The sequence below is a fragment of the Primulina tabacum genome, chromosome 11, assembly GCF_025594145.1.
Source record: "Primulina tabacum isolate GXHZ01 chromosome 11, ASM2559414v2, whole genome shotgun sequence".
Lineage (NCBI taxonomy): Eukaryota > Viridiplantae > Streptophyta > Magnoliopsida > Lamiales > Gesneriaceae > Primulina > Primulina tabacum.
In genome coordinates this window covers 3,077,490-3,100,353 of record NC_134560.1, presented here as the reverse complement: position 1 = coordinate 3,100,353, position 22,864 = coordinate 3,077,490, and the positions used below count along the sequence as shown (strand labels likewise).

General features: G+C 35.4%; 2 protein-coding genes and 1 long non-coding RNA gene across 4 annotated transcripts; 2 read left to right on the top strand and 1 right to left on the bottom strand.

Annotated features, from left to right (window-relative positions):
* The first annotated feature begins 297 nt into the window (after positions 1–297).
* Positions 298–2,784, top strand: LOC142518469 (protein CUP-SHAPED COTYLEDON 2-like). Its single transcript, XM_075621252.1, has 3 exons — positions 298–1,126; positions 1,254–1,537; positions 2,071–2,784. The coding sequence occupies exons 1-3, from the start codon at positions 943–945 to the stop codon at positions 2,605–2,607; spliced, it is 1,005 nt and encodes a 334-aa protein (XP_075477367.1). The 5' UTR covers positions 298–942; the 3' UTR covers positions 2,608–2,784.
* Positions 2,785–4,778: 1,994 nt separating this feature from the next.
* LOC142517638 (uncharacterized) lies at positions 4,779–6,615 on the top strand. The gene is made up of 4 exons (XR_012813346.1): positions 4,779–5,183; positions 5,436–5,544; positions 5,635–5,690; positions 6,430–6,615. It is a non-coding gene; the product is annotated as an uncharacterized LOC142517638 (long non-coding RNA).
* Positions 6,616–7,205: 590 nt separating this feature from the next.
* Positions 7,206–22,542, bottom strand: LOC142517637 (uncharacterized). Of its 2 annotated transcripts, none has more exons than XM_075619965.1 (20): positions 22,376–22,542; positions 21,807–22,066; positions 18,796–18,852; positions 17,831–17,858; positions 17,622–17,744; positions 16,976–17,087; positions 16,370–16,407; positions 16,207–16,260; positions 15,110–15,178; positions 14,786–14,971; positions 13,319–13,398; positions 12,910–13,032; positions 12,580–12,844; positions 11,981–12,067; positions 11,717–11,884; positions 11,071–11,198; positions 10,794–10,932; positions 9,356–9,480; positions 9,079–9,252; positions 7,206–7,523 (listed from the first exon to the last, which is right to left on the bottom strand). In XM_075619965.1, the coding sequence occupies exons 2-20, from the start codon at positions 21,899–21,901 to the stop codon at positions 7,487–7,489; spliced, it is 2,088 nt and encodes a 695-aa protein (XP_075476080.1). In that variant the 5' UTR covers positions 21,902–22,066; positions 22,376–22,542; the 3' UTR covers positions 7,206–7,486. The 2 variants fall into 2 exon arrangements, with proteins under 2 accessions (XP_075476080.1, XP_075476081.1); XM_075619966.1 differs by having other exon boundaries at positions 12,580–12,841.
* Between the last annotated feature and the right edge of the window lie 322 nt (positions 22,543–22,864).

Sequence of the window (22,864 nt, the reverse complement as noted above, 5' to 3'; positions counted from 1 at the left end):
TAAATGAGCAACTGGGAGAAAAAACAAAGGAAAGAGGAAAACAAGGGAGAGAGTGCCTACCATGTGATGTGATGACGAGTGAATCCACAGAGGAAGAAGGTGAGTGGAGGAAAATAAATTATAATAATAATAATAAATATATAAAAATAAAAAAAATGGGTTTAATATATTTTTTATTTTTATTTAATATATTATTGTCTGTGTCCCGTATTATTGTTATTATTAATATTCAATGAGTGTACTGCGCTGACACAAGAGATATATGAATCAGCTTTATCGACAATGGTGAATTCATGAAAAAAAATCTCTCATTTTCTCCCCCAACCCTTACTCTTTAAACTACATTCTGTTTCATCCCTTTCATTTTTTTCACTGACATTGGAAATACCTGCACACGCACGCATACTGTAAACTGTCTTATAGTGTGTATGTATATATATATATATGTATGTATGTATGTATACGTACATACACGTATATATACAGCAGTTCCTAGCTACCCCCCTATGTCCCTTAGCCGTATGGATTTGATGAGGGTGTGCAGCAGAGAGTGCAGAAGTTGCAGAAGAGGACAGCCCAGAAGTGCAGATTTTTTCCAGCCATATCATAACTTATTATTTTGCCTTTATTCCTGCAACTCGATTCATCAAATCCCCATGAACACTACGCCCCCCTTGTTACACTCCATCTCATTTCCCCAAGTTTAATCCTCCCGTTTGCTTTAATTTCCCCAACTACAAAAGCATCCATCGCAGTGCCTGATGCCTCAGATTTTTTCTTTCCCAAGTCCCGGCTTAATATGTGTGTGAATGATATGTATGATGATGATTTCTTTAACGTTTTTCTTGTTCCCGAGTCTAGGTTTGCTTTCTTGTAAACCCTTTTAAATAGGATAATTTCCTCTCTTTGAATTCCTGTTCTTGGTTTCTTGGATTGCCTGAAATGGAGGATTACCGCGCCTTCCAAGAAAGTCATGAATCACATTTACCTCCGGGGTTCAGGTTCCACCCTCTTGATGAAGAACTGATCACGTACTACCTATTGAAGAAAGTACTCGACTGCAATTTCACCAGCAGAGCCATCGCTGAAGTTGATCTCAACAAGTGCGAGCCCTGGCATCTCCCAGGTAGATTCTTAGTCCGTAAGAGTTCTTCTCTCTATTTAGCTTATCTTCATTAGTTAGCTATTATGCGGTACAAATGCACCGAATTTTGCATGGCTTCTACCAGGGTTTTTTGACTTTCATCTTGTAGGGAGAGCAAAACTCGGAGAAAAAGAATGGTACTTTTTCAGCCTTCGTGACCGGAAGTACCCAACTGGGTTAAGGACTAACCGGGCTACCGAAGCCGGCTATTGGAAAGCCACTGGCAAAGACCGCGAAATCTACAGCTCGAAGTCTTGCTCGCTGGTGGGCATGAAGAAAACCCTAGTTTTCTACTTGGGCAGGGCTCCGAAAGGAGAGAAGAGCAACTGGGTCATGCATGAATACCGTCTCGAAGGAAAACTTGCTTATCATTATTTATCCAGGAACTCCAAGGTCCGCTTATTTGCTCTTCATATTCAAATCAATTCGCTTTTTTGGTTGCCAATCATTGATGAGTACTAGTGGTGATTTTAGATTGCGTAATGTAGTAATTTACACATTGCAGATGCTTTTTGTTAGTATTGCATAAATTAGTTTTTTTCTTAATTGTCGAATTGTTGGCATGGGTTATTGAAGCGGAACTGGTAGCCTAATTTGTCTGTCAAGTACTTGACGGCCATGTTACATTTCACATGATGAATGCGATGGAACGACGGCCATGTTACATATCACATGATGAAAGCGATGGAACGACGGCCATGTTCATATTCGGCCTTTACTTTCTTGCATTGTTTAATTTGAATGGCATGTCTTGACGCTGATGGGATTGGGTGAAAATTGATTAATCAGAAAGTTGCTTTAACGTTAGGATCCATATCTAAGTGGATTTTGATTGAACGGATCATTGTAGGAAGTGACATTCGATGTGTAATTTGATTGTACTTGACATTTATCCTAGGATGGATTTTTTCACTTGTGTGTTGTAGGATGAATGGGTGATTTCAAGGGTTTTTCAAAAGAGTGCCGCCGGAGGCGGCGGAAAGAAGAGGGCCGCCATCCAAGTAAACCTGGAAGTAAGCTCCCCGTCTTCAGTTTCGTTGCCACCGCTGCTCGAACTCTCGGCCACCTCTACTGACCACGACAGCTCCTCCTACAATGGTGCCGACGGTAAATTCAAGGAGCACGTGCCCTGTTTCTCCACCACCGCACTGCCAAGTTTCAACCACAATTCCCTCTTCGAGTTTCCGCCGCCTCCTCCACTGAACTCACTCATGCATGATATGTCATCTTCATCTTCTGCTCCCCATTTCCCGAGGCACGGCCTCGGAGCTTCTGCATTCCCGAGCCTGAGGACACTTCAAGAAAACCTTCAGCTGCCTAAATTCTTCTCCGGTATTTCTGCACCGTCCGTGGTCGGCGGCGGCGTTGATCCGATGTCTGTATATGGCACTCTGGGACAATTTCCTCCGCCGCAGAATCAGAAGATAGGCCCCACCGAGCATGATTGCATGTGGAGTTTTTAATTAATAATCCAAAGTCTTAAGCTTTATCTAAATTTCAGTACTAATATTCTATGCATGCAAGATTACGTGTACTTGTAGTTCATTTATGTATGTTGCGAGATTGCGAGACCCCCAACTTCTCTAGGTTTCTATCGTATTATTGTACTGGATTTAATGAATGCTAATGCTATGCATTTTCTTTGCTATTGTTTAATATTTTGAAATTTGTTTTTTATTTTTATATAAGAATACCTTAATCATTAATTGTTACACTTGTCTTTTTTTTTTTAAAAAAAAATGCTATATAAATTTTAATTTTCAAATTTTATTTATTTTTACCCATTTGGTATATCTGAAAGTTCTTGGATTTTCCTGTGATTACTTTCACCTAAGTTTGGGAGAAATCATGAGTTCTAAGCCCACAAACCTGATCGATCCGCTTAGTTAAAAAAATCCTAGAATTTTATTCAATTTTTTAAGCAAAATTATTTAGAATAATACTTTTATTTGATTTATTTTCATAAAATACAAGTTATAAACTAAAATAAAAATTCATGACTAGACCAAAAATAAAAAAAACACAATTTATTGAAATAATTAAAGAATTTCGAAAATGAAAATTATATAAAAAAATAAATCTAATTTCCTCATTTCATATCTCACGAATATTTATGGGTGTAATAATTATGTTGAGAATAGTACAGGGTACTATTTCATAACATCACCATCCGATCTGGTCCTTGCTGCTTGGCATGTCGGAAAATTGTGATAATGGGAACCAATAACTTTCAGGCGGAAGGAAAAGTAGGTACGGTTTTTCTTCGTTGGATACAAGATAAAAATTGATACAAGATGATTTCACGTGTCATATTTTATAAAAACAAATATTTTATTTAGATCATTTATCAAAAAAAATTTATTTTTTATTGAAAATATTGAGTATGATTGACCCGTGTCACATGTGATATTTATATATGTGGTTCATTAATTCGAGTTTCTGTTAATCTTACAGAGCCGGTTTGAAGAGCTGGGTTTAACGACATTCTACCGCCCGTCGATGTAATATCCTTACCATAAAATTGATGATTATCATTGATTCAAACACATCCGTGGAACGATGATGGACGCTTCAACTCCGCATGTGAAGAGATTGATAAAATGGGTAAATACAAAGTGTTTGACAGATTAGATGAGTTTAAAATTTAGGTAAGAGTACGGAAGGATAGGCGGAGTAAATGGGGAGACTATCCATTGCACGGATTTAACTGCGGCACGCCAACTTCCATATCAGTGCAAGTTTTTTGGAATTTCATTGTGAATAATATCAAATCTTTGCAGATTTTCATATATATATATATATATGTATGTATATCCCGAGATTCAGAATTTGTAAAAGTCTCGAGAAAATATAATATACCATAAGATTTCAAAATATTCAACCCCATAAAACTAAATATATGACACAACAATGCAACTACGTAACACGATATGTATATAAAAAAAATTGTCTTCTAGAACATGAAATTAAATATATATTTTATTTTCTAATACAATTTTCGAATAAAAAAAGCTAACGCAAATATACCCCAAAAAAAAAAAACAATTTTCCATGTACACCACGTACAGTTTTTGGGAGTGGTGGGGGCAGTTCTTTTTAATTTCGACTTCTTCATTTGTTTGACATAATCAAATGTTCAAAGTACCCCGAAATGATTGACAATATATATAGAAGGCTTCATCCGAGTGCGTGGCCTAGAAATCACTCGACACCTTTCTTTGAAAATAGCCAACTTTTAAAACAAATTCGGATAACATTGATTATCCGAAGTTGTAGTACTTACGCCTAGGACCATCCACTCGAACCAAGTAACATATTCCATTATTAACCTAGTACATAAACTTACCAATCCAAAATTATTTTGCTTCTTCGAATTGATGTATTCGAAGTCATTTGAAATCTCTCTCTCAAATCATTTCGCAAACAAAAATCTTCGGATCCTACTAAAACCTAAAAAAAATAATTTATTTGATTGTAGATATCTAGTCAGGTCCCCGTCCCTGACTATTTAATGTTTCTCGATCACTTAAAAAAAAGTTAGAAATAATCACGAGAAATATTGTCGTTAGTTTCTATGGGTTTTTTTATTCTTGAAAACTTTTGTCCCTATCTCCTCAACTCATTCATCGTGGGGGGCACACACGCAGAGATATTGTATTGATCGAAGCTTTTATTTTGTCGTCGGAGAAAAGAAAGAGGTTTTGTCTGTTTCCTGTGAAAACATTATGGCATCAAATCAAGAATAAAGTAGTGCATACTACTAATCATGGTGGAGTCAATATTCTTCGAATAAAGTGGCTAGAAGAAGTCCAATATCGGGTGACATGAATAAGAGGCCGGAGACAATTGAGTTGGAAGGAGAAGTTACAAATGCAAATCTTGCAAGACCCATTTGGCTTTGGCTACTGATATTGTCACCCGGGTCCATTTTTATGTATTTCTTGAAGAAATTCTCATCTACACTTTCTTTTTGACAGTATCTAGTATTGTTGCAGGCGTTTTATACCAGCCGGGGACGGGCATACCTTTTCAATATTGTGTAAGTTCCTGTGGCCAGGGGATGAAAACTCCGGTTTACAATCAAGAACCATTTAGTTAAAAAAATCTTGAAACCTGGGAACTTCTTTGAACTGGAGATGATACGTGTGTTTGGTGTGTAACTTGAGGTTTTGTTATGAATGATGAATTTGATGCGGTGGATAGACAACTACTTGTGCTCTCGAGTAAGATTGTTACATGTGATGGCAGTTTGCCACAAGTGGTTAACCCAAGCTGCAAATTTTGCTCCCAGAGTGAACATCAATGTCGGAGCTCGTGAGAAGAGGATGATGATTTCCGGAATGCATACAGTGGCAGATATATCATGTTGCTGTTGCGGACAAATTCTTGGGTGGAAATACGTAGTCTCTCGCACTATTTTCTTTTATTTGCACCTCTTACAGTTTTCACCACGCATTGGATTAATTCAGATTTCGTCTAAACCTTTCCAGGAAGCTGTAGATCACGAGACCCAGAGATGTAAAGAAGGAAAATTTGTTCTTGAAAGGTTGTTTTCTATCCGTACAATTTGTTCCACACTACCACATAGGTTTGGGTTTGACCCGGAACCGAACCGGACCTAGCACGTGGTCAACATGCCGGTCAACCAATCAGTGAGTTTGATCCGTGACTGTGACGATAATTGTCTGTATGCGGGCTGGCCGGGTTGGTAATATTTTTTTTTATTTTTTTTAAAAAATAAAATAGAAAATAGCATGTGAAAGATTGGAGACATTTTTTGCGATAATGCAAAAAAATAAAATAGAAAATAGTATGCGGGCTGGCCGGGTTGGTAGTATTTTTTGCGATAATAAAAAAAATCGACAAAAAAGATTGGAGACATCAAATTTAATATTGGATTTTTTTAAAAGTTTTATTTAATATATATAATATAACTGTTCAAGTTTTTGGACCTAATAATTAAAAGTGTTTAATGTCGATAACGATTCAGGTTGAATCTTTCATCCAACAAAATTACTTTTTTTAAAAAAAAAACCTATTGATCATAAAAATTACAAAACTCGTTAAAAATTGGGTTGAACCGGACCGGACCCAACGATTCAGACCCGTGCTTCTGTATGACAGCTACGGTTAAGGGTCGGGATTTTCCCAACTCTAACCAGCCGGGTCAAACCTAGACCGGCTCGTGACCAGGTCTACTACCACATTTGCTCTCTCAACTGAATTAACACCTGAAATCCCCTGGTTTGACACAGTTTCTCTCTTTTTTTTTTTTCTGGGACCAGGGTGAGTATTACAGATGGAGTAGACTCAGAATTGAATGCTGATGCTCAATCCACTACGAGTGAGACCAAAGATACATAGATTTTTGTTCTGCTATTTAGGATGCCAGAAGCATGTTAAATGTTCATGTACTTGTACCATCAAAATTACCTTTTTTAGAGCAATCTGCATTAGATGTTGGCCTCTCAGGAATATTGAGATCGTGAGAGCTTCTCTTGAAGCCAGCTGAAAACTGTCGTCTGTTATACAATATCGTTTGCATAATTACCTAATTCAATTTTTATGACACTAGAAAAATGGATGCAGAACACCAAGGAGAGTGCTCGTTTTCACAGCTAAGAAACGAGAACATAAAATATTATAACTAGTGCTTGCTTTTCTTTGAACCACTTATGCAAGCACAATCTTCCATTGTTGCTTTTCTTTGAACCACTTTCACATCCTGCTTTACATTAAATTTAATAGTGATCCATATGTGTAGATTGAACTCGCGGCATGTTTAAACTCGCGGCATGTATATATATATATATTCTGAACCGACATGGTTTAAAAGCTTAAGCTTGCATCATCTCACTTTTCAAAACATCGTACAAAGAAATTGAGAAAAGAGATAAAAATCTTGTGAAGATCTCTCGCCGATCAAATTTACAGGAAAAATGCAGTCAGGAGAAATGGTTATAATCACACAGCTCATAGGGTGCAAAGCTGATCGATAAATTGGTGAGTTAATAATCAAAACTCAAGAAAGTTTCTTTTAAAATAAATAAAATAAAAAACAAGCGCAAGAAATGTTCTTTGATTGGTAACAATCAAATTCCTATCACAAACATCTTGATGCATACAATACGCTTCTTCCACTCTTGCAATAAATAACCAATTTTAAACTAATTATGATCGATGTCTTGTACCAGAGGCATAAAAGAACATGAAAATCGCAAAAACAAAATAGCCAACAAAAATGACCGAGGCGAACTTACAGCTTTCCTTGAATGATATGTACATGTAACTCTAAAAAACAAGGCAGGAATCCACCAAAAAATATGATCCTGACCTCGTCTTTCAAGTATTTAGATCTCGGGAAGCATGGCCTTGCCATCTGCATGTAGAGTGGTTAATATGTATAAATTAGAATACGGGAGATAATTGTTAACAAAAAAGAGATACAAAATAATGGAATTCCATGGATAAAATGGGCTATAGCATTCTGTTGTTAAATATACATGTATATATGCATTTTTATTTTATTTTTATCATAGAAGTGTAAAAGTGAATGAGATAAAGTTTTCCGAATTAGGAAATATTTGTTTCTTTTAAACAAATGTGGCATTCTTCATTGAACAAAGGTGTACTTTCCAGAAGCAGAACAGAATTGCCCAGCTATGTTGGCAGAAAGCAAATCAAATGTTCTATCCAAAACAGACGGCTAGTTTTCTAATAACTAGTTTATCGACGCAGCGATGTGGACAAACTGATAACATACAAACCTTCCATTTCAGAACCAAGAGTTGAAGAAACTTCTTCAGAGGTGCAATACCCAAGTCGATTGAAAATCCAATCAGGCCGACTGTCATACATTAACTAAGTGATATTTTTTGTGTATCGACACTAATGAATATACATGTGATTTCCAATCACTGTGATCAGTGGTTTGCGGGCGTAATTTTCGTTGCTATATATTTTCTATATACTATTCATCTTTTCTATGCTCGAGTAATTGGGCAATCATTCCTCTCTTACCGCTTCGCAACTAACACTATCTTAACACTTCGGTTCCAATACTTACATAACGTGTAACTTCAATTCAGGAATCCTAATAAGTTTTTTCATTGGGTAACAAATAAGCGGTCTGATAGTATTTCGCCTTTCGAAATCATATTGAGGAAAAAACAAACTAATTCCATTACATTTAAAACTAACAAACCATATTAAGCAAGCCAATATACCTTTTTAAGAGTGAGTCAATATTTTTCATATTCATAACATTATGACAACTTGCTTAAAATTTATTTAACAAAAAAATTAAAAATCTTGACATTCATGAACAATGTAAATAATTAATACTTAGCCAAGAATAAAAACATTAAACAAAATTCACGTTATTGCCGCTGTTTTATTTTAAACACTTCAGGTGCTAACATGTCGGTTCACGTGATACACAATTTCTGGAAGAAAATGTTAAACACATTTTGTAATTTTTCCAATGCAACAAAAATATTAATGTTCATAAATAACATGTCTATTTTAAACACCCAATTTTCATTAAAAGTAAATTCGTTTTCTATATTTGTCACATCCCCTTAGATTATCTTTTTCTAAAATTTTGAACATCATATACGTTAGCAATTTTTTTTATAGCAGCAACCAAGAATAAAACAAAGAAAAAGGTTTAAAAATTAATTATTAGTGGTTAGGAGAGAATATAAAATTACTTATCGATGGTAACAAAAAGAAATACATTTAATTCTAATTTTATCATTGCTTTAAAAAAAAGGGAAAAAAAGATAATTATGTCAATTATCACAAAAAAAAAATTATTCTGTATCTCATCAATTTATCGTGTAACAAATTATAAATTTTTTATTTATAGCTGAATCTGCAATACACGTGAATTTTGCTTGTAACATGTAAATGCAAGGTAAGAAATGACAAACCTCGAGAGCAAAAACCTTGCAAGTGGGCTCATGTTGGCATTTGAGGGAAGCTCCTTACTCTGTTGCTTTTTCTTGCTATCGCCTTCTGTACTGGTAGACGGTGTTTCGACATTGCCCTTCCCAAATATCCGAGCTGACAGCTCTTGCAGGTCTTTCAGAGAACTCTCTTTTGAACTAGAAAATTAATTATAATTCAGAATGAATAATATGATGAATGCTATATCACAAGTCTAATATGTTCAAAAATGACAATTTAGAAGTTAAAATATAAATAAACCTAGACAATCGCTGAAGTAGCTTGGTGACAAGTAGTTCGGAAGACCCAGGCTTAACATGTTCCATGTCCATTAAAGAATTTGATACTTTCAGGAAGATTGATCCTCCTGGATCATCAGTGATTACCTACGTTGTACATAAATGCGACAAAGAGAGTTATATGGAGGAACATAATCAATTGTTTCGCAGAGAGAAGTGTTTCCTATAAAATGGTAAGAAAATTGTTGGATTCAAGGGAACAAGAAACGTGACTTTGAGGACTGACAGCGATGAATCAACACTTCTCTTGGATACATGGACACAACTACACAAGAAACATGACTTTTGAGGACTGACTTCTCTGGAATAAGAAAGTTAAAAATAAAGCAACGGCCATGAATTTAAGAATCAGGAAAAAGGGATCTTGACTTATGGACTAAAAGGGGAAACCATGGTTTATAATTCAACAATATGTCACTGCATCTTAAATAAGTTGAAAGTAAGTGATTTGCAGTTTACAGGGTCAACAAAATCAGAAGATATGGAGTGAGAGTCTTAATACAATATTCACTCAAAATACAATTTCTAAATTAGGAGAATAGGAGGGTAAATTCATCAGATCAGCACAGGATGCAGATACACACATACAAAATGGAAGTGCTGGAAAAGTGACTTGTTTCCAGCATATATAACATTTCTAACTTCGCAATACCTTATCATGTTGGAAAAGAATTTATTAAGTATGAATCAATACTTAAAAACAACTTTGCACCCTTTTGAGCAGCTTTTGCTTGATTTCTATCACTGCATCATCCATTGCCCTATCCTACAGTATGTCCTCTGCAGCACCCTAAGTAATGCTTAAACAAATTTCAAATCGGTTTTACCATGCAAATACTAATTTAACCGTGCATGTTATTCATAGATTGAAATCTTTCGAGCCTGTTAATCCAATCTTGTTGCAAGGGTAAATAAAGCCTCTCCCAGAAGTCTTATCATCTATCAGGCTTTTAATTGAGCCAGCAGCTGCATGAAGAGCTGCTTATGAAAATTTTCTGAATTAAGTTCCCAAACCAAGCTAAAATAAAAATGCAAAGCCCTCGGCAACAGGGGCCTAGCTATTCATTGTATTATTTGAGAAAGCCTCGTTTCCCAAATCATCACCATGTTCATGAGATGCATGCCAGGATATTCTAATATTTGACCATCCCAAGTCCATGTCAACCAGAACTGCTTGAAACCTCTCAGCCGTCAGGAGCTTAGCACTATCTTGAAATGCCTTTTTCCATCATCAGCTTCTATATAAACATTATGACCAAATCCTTTCATAGCTATATTTTCAATTGAACATAGTACAGTAACGCGAAACTTGCATGTGATGAGGTAAGATAACAGTGAGACAAAATCACTTCAGGAAGGAAAGTCGAGAAACAACAACTACTAATAATCTCGTTGCTTACATCTTTAAGTGCAGGTATTAAAAGGACTGATAATGGGGCAGACAAAGCTGCTGCAGAACTCCTGGAATTGTCTTCGTCGTCGCTTGAATGGTGTGATCTTGTAAATGCTTTTTGTGCATCAAAATAATCGCGTGAATGTCTGGACAGGAAATTTTAGGTTTCGTTACAGTAAATAGAACTTAGAAAATTATGCAGGAAAAATGAACTTATCCGAGAGGAAATTTTCCAGGCGACCCTCATATTCAAGAAGCTGCATATGATCGAGAAAAATACTTGCCCCGATGAATCAGAGCTTGTTGTTGGTTTTGACATTTTTCTGCTCTCTTGCACATCTCTGTTGACCTTGCTCAATGCAGATCTATCTCTAAGGTTGCCTTTTCTTCCTCCTTGCATTGCAGCCTTGGCCTGAATAAAATAGCAGTTTAAGGCTAAGATAGAAAACACTGATTCGATCAACATAATGAAAGCCATTTTTTACTTCTATACTACTATATCACTTATAAATGATACAATTTAAAAGATGGAGAAAATTGCAGTTTTCGTTCTATATGTTTGTTTCTTTCCAAATTTGATCGTTTACGTTGTCAAAATTCAGTCAATATAATGTCTTTCAATTTATGACAATTTTAGTTCTTTCATGGGAGCACATTAGCTTCATGCCAGAGTTGCATTGATAACACGTTGGAAAAAAGGACTAAAATGGAAAAAAAAACATTGATAGTTAACTAAAATTGAATTTTGAAGACATCGAGGACTAAAATTACAAAGAGACGTTTATGATTTTCCTATATAGTATGTGACTATGGATCTCCATTAGTCTGCCAGGAATATACCCTTTGTAGGTGAGAATATCTACATCAAACCTTTACTCCAACATGGTTAATGACAATAAGATAGTTCAAAATTAATCAAAGTCTGTGAACCTCGGCAAGGTTTATCTCACTATCTTCAAGAACCGCACTAAAAGTTCTCTCTTGAAGCCCCAGTCTAGATTTTGGAGTTCGAGGAGAATCTAACTCATCATGTTGACCACGATAAACGACAGTGCCACTGATGGAAGTGTCTTCAGTGGAGGCATAAGTGCTGCTAGACTGGAAATTTTAAAAAAAACACAGAAGCCTTGATTTAGATGAGTGAAGCAACAGAAAATAATTACTTATGTAAGCTCAACTAATCCGTAATCAAACCAAGGAACTTTGGTTGCTGAACATAGAGGACATCTGTTTTCCCCTAGGAGATCGTACAACGACAGTTCCTGTGCCGCTTACATCATCCTGCAAGGAGAAAATAATAAATTGGAGAATAACGGGATCCTGTTGGAAATATAACAGAGTCTTGGATGGCATTGATCATAACTATTTGGTGAAATCTTGAAACGAGGAGACTAAGGTTCAAACAACTAACGTCAACATGCCATCAATGCATAATCTCCGTCCTAATGAAACGTCGCAGGTGAAAAGGTGCATTAGAAAACTTGATTGATTAATCTTAATGCTCGTCCTAAATCTTAATATAAAAAGCATAGGTCAACCCCACCCATGAGTATCAGAGTGACGTTCTGCTGAGTGCAAGAGTTTGTTATCAGATGTTGCTCAGATGGGATACAATACTTATTATAGAACATACCTAAATTTTATGATATAGTTTGTTTAAATGCCATGAACATTTAGATCAAGCCTAAGTAAATTGAAGTATCCAGCTCTTCAGCTTTAGACCAAGTTTAACAATAAGCAATAAAGAACCTAAAAAAGCATATGATCTACAGAAAGGGATAGAAATGTCATACTTCTTCAAGATAGTTTTCTTGTTTCCTGAGATGGTTAGTATCTTTCTCCACGGAGACCTCCACTGATGAATGAAGAATACTTCCAGAAGGAGTAGCCCGCTGATTGCTACTGTCTGAGATTTTTCTAGAAGATTGAGTTAATGGGGCCTCAGTTTTCCTATCTCTCACTTGAGGTGGTTTTACTGCACTCCGAATAGTTCCAGTGCTCGTTGATCCACCAATACTAAAATCCCATCCAGTATTTCTTACACCCCATGCCTGACTACTGTAATTTAACAACAATCAGCACAACAAAGAGGTATATAAATGATATTAACACTTTCAACTGACCTGGCACGCACTGTGTCTTCAAATCCGGAATCTCTAACCATCTTCAAAGTTCCAGAAGCCTCCTCTGACATAGTTGGACCATTTTTAGGAGTCTCTCCATCTATTTGAAACCTAGGACGGTCTCTACATAGTAAAGAATTTCGAGTTCATATATCACTGAAAAAACATTGCGAAATTTGGAAGTTAATGAAAGGATCTTGGCCCATGTCTATAGTTTTCTGGTGTTATCAAATAGCACCAATTGTAGTTGCACGTTCCACCAAATTTAAATCCACCATTTATGATTTAATTCATTGACAAATGTAATTCAGTATTTTCTTTAGTGAAAGAACAGCAAGCCCACACTTTGTTTAGACACCTTACATTTTATTAAAGAAAAACTGCGTCCAGACAAAAGAGATCAATATACCTGATTCTATCCAAAAGCTTCGGGCTCCTCCTAGCATTTCTGATAAATCGGTGTTTCAGTAGTTCCTTGGCACTTGTCCTCTGAAAGAGAGAAAAAAAGAATGAACACAACAGAGCTATAGACACAAAACAGCATCAAAGGCAAATGAAACAGTTCTCGACCAGAGAGTTTCAAAGATGGACAAGAAAGTCATCACCACAACCAAACCGACGACCAAATTTAGTCAGCAGTGTTAGATTGATCAAGGATACCAAGAGCAAATAAACAGGTAAAGAAGGGTCTCAAACTATAGGCTTAATGAACCATACAGCTAAAGAGAGAGTGAGAGTTCATGTTAAAATGTCAAATCCAATCTGATACGAGAAACAAGCACAAAAAAGAAATAGGAGATTAGCATCTGTTTCTGTTTTGTTTTTCTCCCCTCATAATACCCTTTAGGCAAAGAAACTACCAAGCATCCACAAGTGACAAGTGATCAAAGACTGCTATATAGATCCATTGACGATCAAGACTAGTGAAGAAGGCAGAAATTCCTAGAGACTGATCAGTTTGTTATTGAATATTAGATAGAGATGAAAAAATAACTGTCAACTTCCACGACAAAATATCTAGTTCAAGAAAGAATCTAACAGACAAGTGGTAGGATTACACTTAGTGAGATATTCAGATAGTTAAAAGAAATTTATTCATTAACAGGCAGCAGTAAATCTCTTCCTGACAAAACCAATTTGTTGTAGTGAGCAATGATCATGTGTTAGAGAACTTTCCTCCACATGTTGTAAGCACACAATGAATAGATGCAGCATTTCATGGATGCCATGATAATCCCAGGTCAATTTTTACAATTACCAGATTCGATTTCTTCTTGAAGCGAAAAAACCACCCAGGATAGGAAAACTTGGAACACCCATGAGAACCATGGCTATTCAAATGAATAGGACATTCCCAAAAAGTATAAAGTAAACATAGTAAGTTCCTTTACGGTTGTATTTGGAATGATGGATTTTAAATCCATATATTTCAAATGTATTTTGTAGTTTTAGATAAGAAAAACTGTAAACTTCAAATTCACTCATGTTTGTTTATATAGTATTTCATGTTAATTATGATGAATTTTAAGTTAATCGGAATATCGGATAATGAATGTATTTGAAATTCATTCTACTTTGTGTAACTAATGTGTACATAAATAATATATGAATTTAAGATTACATCTATTGTTTCATTGTTAATAATAAAAATATATTTGAAATCCATGAAATTCAAATCTATTCATCAAAATGCAAACTTAGACATTCTGAAAAATCTTAAATTGTTCAAGGAGACAGACTGATCTGTTTTGAAGGCATAAGTCGATTACCATGATTTCACAACAGTAATCTCCTAAAATTGTAAGTTCTCCCACCACAGTCACAAACACATAGATAGAGATCTGGGAGGGAAAGAGACAGGGGTAAAAGAAGCTACCTCTGCTGGATTCTTCTTCAGACATAGGGCAACAAATTCTTTAAGTGGACGAGAAAAGTGTTCGTCTAGCTGTGGAGGGTTTTCTCTAGGAATGATAAAAAGCACTCTCATAGGATGGAGATCCGCAAGTGGAGGTTCTCCTTTTGCCATCTCGATTGCCGTTATCCCTAAAGACCAAATATCGGCCTGCTTGAAGCCAAAGTTTCCCACATTACAATAACAAGGAAAGAAGTATAGCACGAAATTGTGTCCAAAAAAATATAATTGAAGTTATAAAACTCACATAACAGGGTTAGGGAAAAGTTATGGTTGACATGAGTATACCTTCTCGTTGTATCCTTCGGAGTTCTGAATGACCTCTGGAGCCATCCAAAATGGTGTTCCTACAAATGTCTGCAACATTATTAGTTACATCAGATAGAGGGTCAACCGGTCCTTGAGTAAAAAAAGAATGTAGGAATAAGGACTACATTTTCGTGGTTTTGCGGGAATGAAAAAAATATAATGGCATGTTGATAGAGATGTGGTAATATGGTGAGTGGTCACTCGATGCTGTCAATAGCAGTACCAGTCAAAGCATACAAATCGTGTGGCACATTAATGAGGTGGAGTTCACGTCAACATAGTCATTCATCATGCTCACCGTGAAAATTTTAGGCCCAATCTTAAAATCGAGAACAATCTAGATTGCACTAAGAATTGCAGTGAGCAAGATTGCTGTTAAAATTGTGATCCGAATCATATTATAAGAATCTATTATCCCGCCTAAAATAGGAAAAGAAACATTCAAATATTCCAATTTATTTAAACCAAATTAATAATAGAAACATAATATTTTAGAGAAATGTAATCTTGCTTGATGTAGTATGATTTGGATTCTAATTGTATCACAATGAAATGTGAAATAGAAAACAAACATAGAGATGAAAAAATCATGCTTCGAGTATCATCTTATCTCTAAAGTAGAGACGTTTTATCCTTTTCTCAACTTCAATATTGAAAAACAGAAACATTGAATAATTTTGGTGTCATACTTATTGAATAGGTCAATCAAGCAACAAATTAACAATTTCATAGTTTAGGATCTTAGGTTGGCATAAGTTGTTTCGTGAACCTTTTATGGGAAACTGAACGCATGTAATCTTTTTACTCTTAATTTTTCTATTTTAATTTCTATCAAGAAAGTGTATAATTGAACGATGAAAAGTTGAACTTGACATCTTTTGTCAGATTCTACTATTCGATATCAAGACAATAAGGCTCACTCTTAAAGGGATCATATATTCATAGAGCCAAGGAGAGCAACTTGGGAACATATATAGGGTAAAAAAGTTCATATGTAACAAAATAAAAGGTTAGATCATCACAATGACCATATTTCAAGAAGAAGAAGAAAAAAACTAAAATTAAGAAACCGACACCTTTCTTCGCGAAATTGTCCTTGTCAATTGAGCAGAAACACCAAAATCTGCAACCTATTCATATAAAAAGGCAAATCAACTTAGTGCATTTACATTAACCGATAAGTTAGAAGACCAATATACAATAGAAGCATTTCAAATTTTTCGGAACCATGGATGATACCTTGACATCACCATTCTCTGTCAATAAAATGTTTGCCGCTGTCAAAATGTTTTATAAAACTTATCATTAGAAAAATTCATATATGATGGGAAAGGACTTAATAAGATTCAAATACAATTATGAGAAGGAAAGACACTCATACAAAAATTGAAGACAGATTGGAAGCAATAGAAGGGTATACTGTACGCATCATTAATGTGGTAATTTATAGGTTAGGAAACAATAAAAGGGTGCAGGTGTATAACACATCTGACATATGATTAGGAGCGGTAAACTGGAACAAGAAGGATTTCCTCCAGAAGTAATGGGTAATAGGTCCCAAGAATCTTAAGTTAGAGCCGAAGTGGAAAATGGTCATGTGACTGGAGCAAGAAAAGACGGGCTGACCATTACAAAAAAATTGTTAAATCACCGAGAGATAGGGGTGAAATGAATCAGACGTAATCCAACAAGATGATATGTACATTTTAACTTGGTCAATTTATGACCCATTCACTGAAATCCTGTAAAAATCCAGTCCAAGTAAACGACTTTTTAAAATTAACATGTTCAAAAACGGTAATGATCCAACGTGTCCGAACAAAGTGATTGGTCCTACCAATCTACCTTTAATATCTCGATGAATTTTCCCCTCACTGTGGAGATATTCAATTGCATGAAGCAAATCACGAAGAATCCATGAAATCGAAACTTCATCCAGTGGCTGGTTAGGCTGAATCTGCAGAGGAATAAAATAGTATCAGTATCCTGCGAACAGTGAATAGTGTGTTATTCCTTTTTCATGACTCAAGCTACAGTTTAGAACACATCCTGTGCCTTCTGAGGCTATTTACATTCCTATTTTCATGGTTATAAATTTAAGGGAAATAAAATACACATACCTTAAGAGGGTCTACACAAAGTAAAAGCATGGTATAAGCAAATAAAGTGGCAGGCCTTGTATATAAGTAGTAAGTACCCAATTGACCACTGCATAGAGACTGCTGTTCATCACAGCCTCATAGAGTTTACAGCTTTTAGGTTCAATACCATTGGATGCCTCTCTCAGAAGAGGGCATGCAAAAAATATGACCATCCATCGATGGAAAATAGATACTTAGAAAAAAGGTCCCAGATTAACTACAATAAGTCAACTTGGCATCTAACATTCCATCCTACCAACATTAAATCAGTATGGCATATCTAAACTGGAGTGAAAACCTTTCAGAAGACAAAATAATGGAGAATATAAAAGAACATGTTAGCGACTCACCAGATCAGCAACAGAACCACCAGCCATGTATTCCATTATAATCCACAGCTTAGTGTGATTCAGGAAAGACCCATAATACTCAGTAATATAAGGAGAGCGACATTCTGAAAGAACAGCAATTTCCTGCCAACAAAGAAAATGAAATAAAAGGCAACTCATTAGTGTTAAAATTTCAATCAACATAGCCCTTATAGAGATGTCGAAGGTACCTTTTGGATGTCCTCTATTTCGTCTTCCCTGGACGAGAAGAAGAAAATAGATGATACTCCAGGAAAAAATCATCATGGAGAACAGGAATGAAAGACTTAAAACAAGAATTAATAAGACAATTACTTAATAAAAATATTCAATCATCAACATGTTGAATTCTTGAAGGGTCGGTGAATTGGTGTATTTTGCTGCTCCATGATATATGAAACTTAAACCTTGTCTTAGGCAAGAGTTCAAAGAACAACACTAAAACGAGAACCCTGATAATGCCCGCAAAGCATACAAACTCGGGGATTAAGTTACTGTTGTACATAAAGTTGACAGCAGTTACACAAAACCAGTGATGAAGCTTTTCGGAAAAGTTTCTCAACACATGATAAATGTTGATTGCAGTACCTGAAACACCCTTTATAGAGCATCCGGGATTTTATACTACCATCATCTAACTGCTCAACAAATACCTTTATAGCCCGACTCTTAGCATCATCTCAACTAGCAAAATCTTAGAGATCGTACAGTCTCCAATGTCCAATGTAGAACCCCAACAGCTAGTAACACACGCAACTCACACAATAACATTAGCGTCATTTGCATCTGTGTTCAGGGGATCCAGTACACTCCTCCCACTAATTCATGCTTCGCAGATTCACATTTATTAAAAAAATTTGCCTGATCCTTTTGAGAACTAGTAAATACCTATAATACAAACTTCACTCCACCCCAGTATTTTTCTCCCCACACGGCACATGAAAGTGCAGACAAATTTTCTTTCTTGATGGCAGAGAAAGAAAGCTAAACAAACAGATGGATGCAACAAGTGACATTCAGATCATCTCCTGCTAATGAAATCTAAAAAATATAAAATCTCAAATAAGGAACTTTAATTCTCTCAAAAATATAAAACTAAAAAAAAAGGCGCATCAAACATCTTATACGAGCAAATGTAAGTCCAATTTGTACTCACGATTCTTCTAAATCAATGACCTTTAGGGCAACCTCTTTGTTCAGTTCCTTATCAAACCTGAAAAGGAATAAAAGCAACAAATCACTTACACTTTGAAACCACGGAATTGAATTGAGAAAATAATCAAGACCCTCACTATATGAAAAATCAATGAGCCTTCATAATTGCTGCAATCCTTCACTTTGCTTGATTCCAACAAGATGCTGTTTTACATATCCCGCTTAACTTTTACTCTTATCAACTACAAACTAAAGCAGTCAATATACAATCCACAACTCAAGAACAAGACCAAGTTACCACCACAGATAGAAGCAAAGGCAAAATTTTGAAATTCCATTGATTCAGCGTCATCTCAATTTGCTACAAAATCAAAAGAATGCCCAAGTCACTACGAACCACAGCACATTTAAAGAAAATTCAGAGAATGGACATCACAGACTAGGTTCTTTCCATTGATTCTTGTGCCATGTTGATAATTTCCCTCTTTTTCAACATGAACAGAAAATTTCACTTCAGATAGGAAAAATGAAAAAGGCTCGCTCCAATTTCCCTTGTACCAAACTTTTATAGAACAAAGGTTTTTTTATCTTATTTTATTGGTAGACCATACAGTTGCAAGATTTCTAATTAGAGGTTACACTAAATGTGGCTAAAAATTTATAAAAGAAAAATCACGATAAACTTGGTGCAAGAAATTTCAAAAATTAAAATTGACATTTCATCACAATTCATAGCTGATGCTTTCCCCCTCCACATGATGTGTTATGTGTCCCTTTGCATCAGTATAATTCAGTAGGAGGCAATGAGACAAAAGCACATACCCTATCACCTGCTTGTCTCCTGACATCTTAACATGTATTACCTAATTCTATGGCCAAAACTATCACTATATAAGATAAGTTTGATGTGATCTCAGAATGATCCATGAACAAAATAATGAAAGGAAATTCAAAGTCTGTTTTACTCACCAATTGGCTGGATTAGAGGTCAATGAAGGTCAATTTCCAGTCAATTTCAAACAATTCAAAATGTATAAAGATTATGCTTGGAAATTCCATATGAATCGAGCTTGTAATTAAGATCAATTCTATGTTGCCTGCTTGGCCCTCCAACTATTAAATTATTCCATTAAGAGAGACTTTAAATCTGGTAGACTTGCATCTTGTAATTGGACCTCTACAAAAAAGTAATGGATCACTCATGGGCTTCTTAGCTTCTCATACTTGGCCAAATATCCCACCATTTCGAATACTACTCGTGAGTTTCCAAATAGACGACTTTCAAATGGTCAACATCAAATAATCCGCCATTAATATTAGTTCAACCACAAGAAGAGGAAATCTATAAAGAAATATGCAGACTTTGTCTTCAGAAAAAATTGCAATACATTCAAGCGATTCACATTGCAGCTTAGCGTAACTTAACAAATGTCAAATGCAAAGGTCCCGCGAGAAACATGCATTTGTAATTATCAGATATAGTACCCTCTATAATGTAAAGTACCCACAACTATGCCATTGGTAAATTACATAGGTTGGACAAGAATTAAAACTCTGAAGTCCAAATATGATTTGCTTGAGCCTACGTCAACAAATTAACATGTCAATAAAACAAATATACTCTTAAAGATCACTAAGCCACTAGGCTTTACACCTCGTACTTAATCGTTTTACAATTCAGCACCATATTCTATTTAATCATCTACAGACCAAATCTCAACCAATTTTTTGTCAAAGAAATCATCGTGAAGAAAATTTTCAAAAAACTACCATGCCAAGTACATGGGCAATAATAGCATGTTACCCTTTGTTAAACGTTCAGTTTCTAACATGATGGCGAACTATAATAATCAATTTGACAACCTAATTACAGAAATTCAAATAATTGTCGCCACCAGAACACTTGAAAGGATCACAATATTATCCCAAAAAACAGAGAAAATTAATACATCGAAAACTTCTTTCAGATAACCTGATACATTACACATGCATTTTGCAGTCCAAAATTTTTTGAAACCTAAGAGTTGGCAGTATTGAAACATAAATATCCAGTTTTGAAAAATGACACTTTGCCATTGGCACATTAGCGGGAGATCTATCATTCGCTCTTTGACTTAGTTATCTTGTTTTGACTAATAACGAGAAAGCCAAAAGAAATTATCGGAAATCCCAAAAAGTTCAGTTCTAACTTCTAATCTATGCTTGTTGAAGCAATTAGACACCATAACTGTTGATCACATCATCTGTAGCAACAGACTCGTTTTTGTTTTGTGTGAACCACATGTTGACAAGCAAGTAGAGTGAGCAAGAGTTTCACTCCCCTCCAGTCGTCATTAAAGTCAAAAGCTGTTAAATGCAAAATTGTCAAAAGCGCAAGAAGCGCATTGCTTGTGCTTCGCATTAAAGAGTGTTTCGGAGGAAAACATATTTAAAAAAAAAACAAAAATAAATTGATAGGTGAAATGCCTTTTAAAGTGTGATTTCTCCTATGTTTACCATCTTTTCCCCCATCGCCTCTGCCAATTGCAACACCTTGGCCTTTTGACCTGACATTTTAATATTTGATATTTGAAAGACAAAGGTGATGATGATTTCAATATTTTATAGCTTATGTTTCATTTTTTTTTTTAAGTTTGAATTTATTTTTATTTTTTAGAATACTTTATTTTATTGCATTTTACTTCCGTAGAGCTTGCGCATTGCGCTTGAAGCCCTGGGACACTTGAGTGCTTTAATGTACCTTGCGCTTTTGACGATTATGGTTAAATGATCCGATCTACACTCTCTTTCGGTCCTCGCAAAAGTTAAAAGTTGTTAAATGTTCCAAGCTCATATGAACTTAAAACATTCACGAGCTTCATAACTTTACAAGTGTTTGACGGAATTTTGCATTCGAATGAGGCCAAGAACCTCATAAATGCATTATGTCGTAATAACACCAGCTGAATGTGTCACTCCATTGCAATTAAACTTGAAAGGAACAGAATGAAAAAGGTAAATTCAAAATCTTACCCTTTGTACACATCCCCGAAAGAACCTCTTCCGATGAGCTCCAGATCACAAAATCTGAATCCCGAGGCCTCTATAAGAGCAGCTGCATCAGCCATTATGCATACGTCTCCACAAATTTCCTTCCCCCTTTGGAAACTCAAAGCAAAAAAACAAAGTTTCCAACCAAATAACCCTGGCAACCCTAAGCCTGATGATTTTGCAAAAATCGCAATGTGGGCCAACTGAATTTCACTCTTCTATTTATTATACGCTCGTAAAATCTGGAAAAACAATGATAAACTAAAATCAGTAAGTCCAAACCAACCCTTGAGATCCAATTAACAAAAAAATCTAAAATTCAGCCTGTAACCTTGAAATGCAATGGGACTCCTATATATAACAATAGTTAGGTGAAGTGGGGGATTCTAAAGTGACGGCCCAACATATTTCATCGAAATTCACATACAAATACAATTCTTGTATACCAAAGAAACAGAGAGATCACCAAGAAAATAAGCGAACAACGACTTTAACTTGGAGTATAAAATCGGTCGTTTCAATACAAGAATAAGAGGAACTAGAATATCGACCTTAATAATGCCGATTTAAGCCAAAATTCACAGCTTTCAGCAGAGAATTAATAATCAATCGACTGAAATCAATAGCAGATCTTAGAAAATATATACACCAATGTATGTAAATGATCTTCTTCCCCTGCGGTTTCCGCAGAGAGAAAAGTATCGAGAAAAAACATGGTATTTCTAATTAAATAATATAATATAAATAATGATAAATAAAAAATACTAAATTTCCCAAGGGACCGGAGTTTGGCTTCTTGGAAAATTAAATGCGACAGGTTTTGTCTTGTTTTTTTTTAATCATCTTTAAATTATGTTTTTTATAATGATAAATTTGTGAAAAATACATCGATCCAAGTTTGAATTGAGATTCAGTGAGTAGTCACATTTTTTAAGAATTAGTACCTGACAATGTCATTACTTCAATTTAACTCCCCACAAACCTAAATTTACATTTTTGCCCTTATATTATTTTATTGAAAAAAAATTCATGGGTCTTCT

Coding starts and splice junctions, on each gene's coding strand:
- LOC142518469 (XM_075621252.1), top strand. CDS start 943: ATGGAGGATTACCGCGCCTTCCAAGAAAGTCATGAATCACATTTACCT. Junction 1,127..1,253: donor CGAGCCCTGGCATCTCCCAG/GTAGATTCTTAG, acceptor TTCATCTTGTAG/GGAGAGCAAAACTCGGAGAA. Junction 1,538..2,070: donor ATTTATCCAGGAACTCCAAG/GTCCGCTTATTT, acceptor TGTGTGTTGTAG/GATGAATGGGTGATTTCAAG.
- LOC142517637 (XM_075619965.1), bottom strand. CDS start 21,901: ATGGCTGATGCAGCTGCTCTTATAGAGGCCTCGGGATTCAGATTTTGT. Junction 17,859..18,795: donor GTCATTGATTTAGAAGAATC/GTGAGTACAAAT, acceptor CTTCTCGTCCAG/GGAAGACGAAATAGAGGACA. Junction 16,261..16,369: donor CAGAGAATGGTGATGTCAAG/GTATCATCCATG, acceptor TTATATGAATAG/GTTGCAGATTTTGGTGTTTC.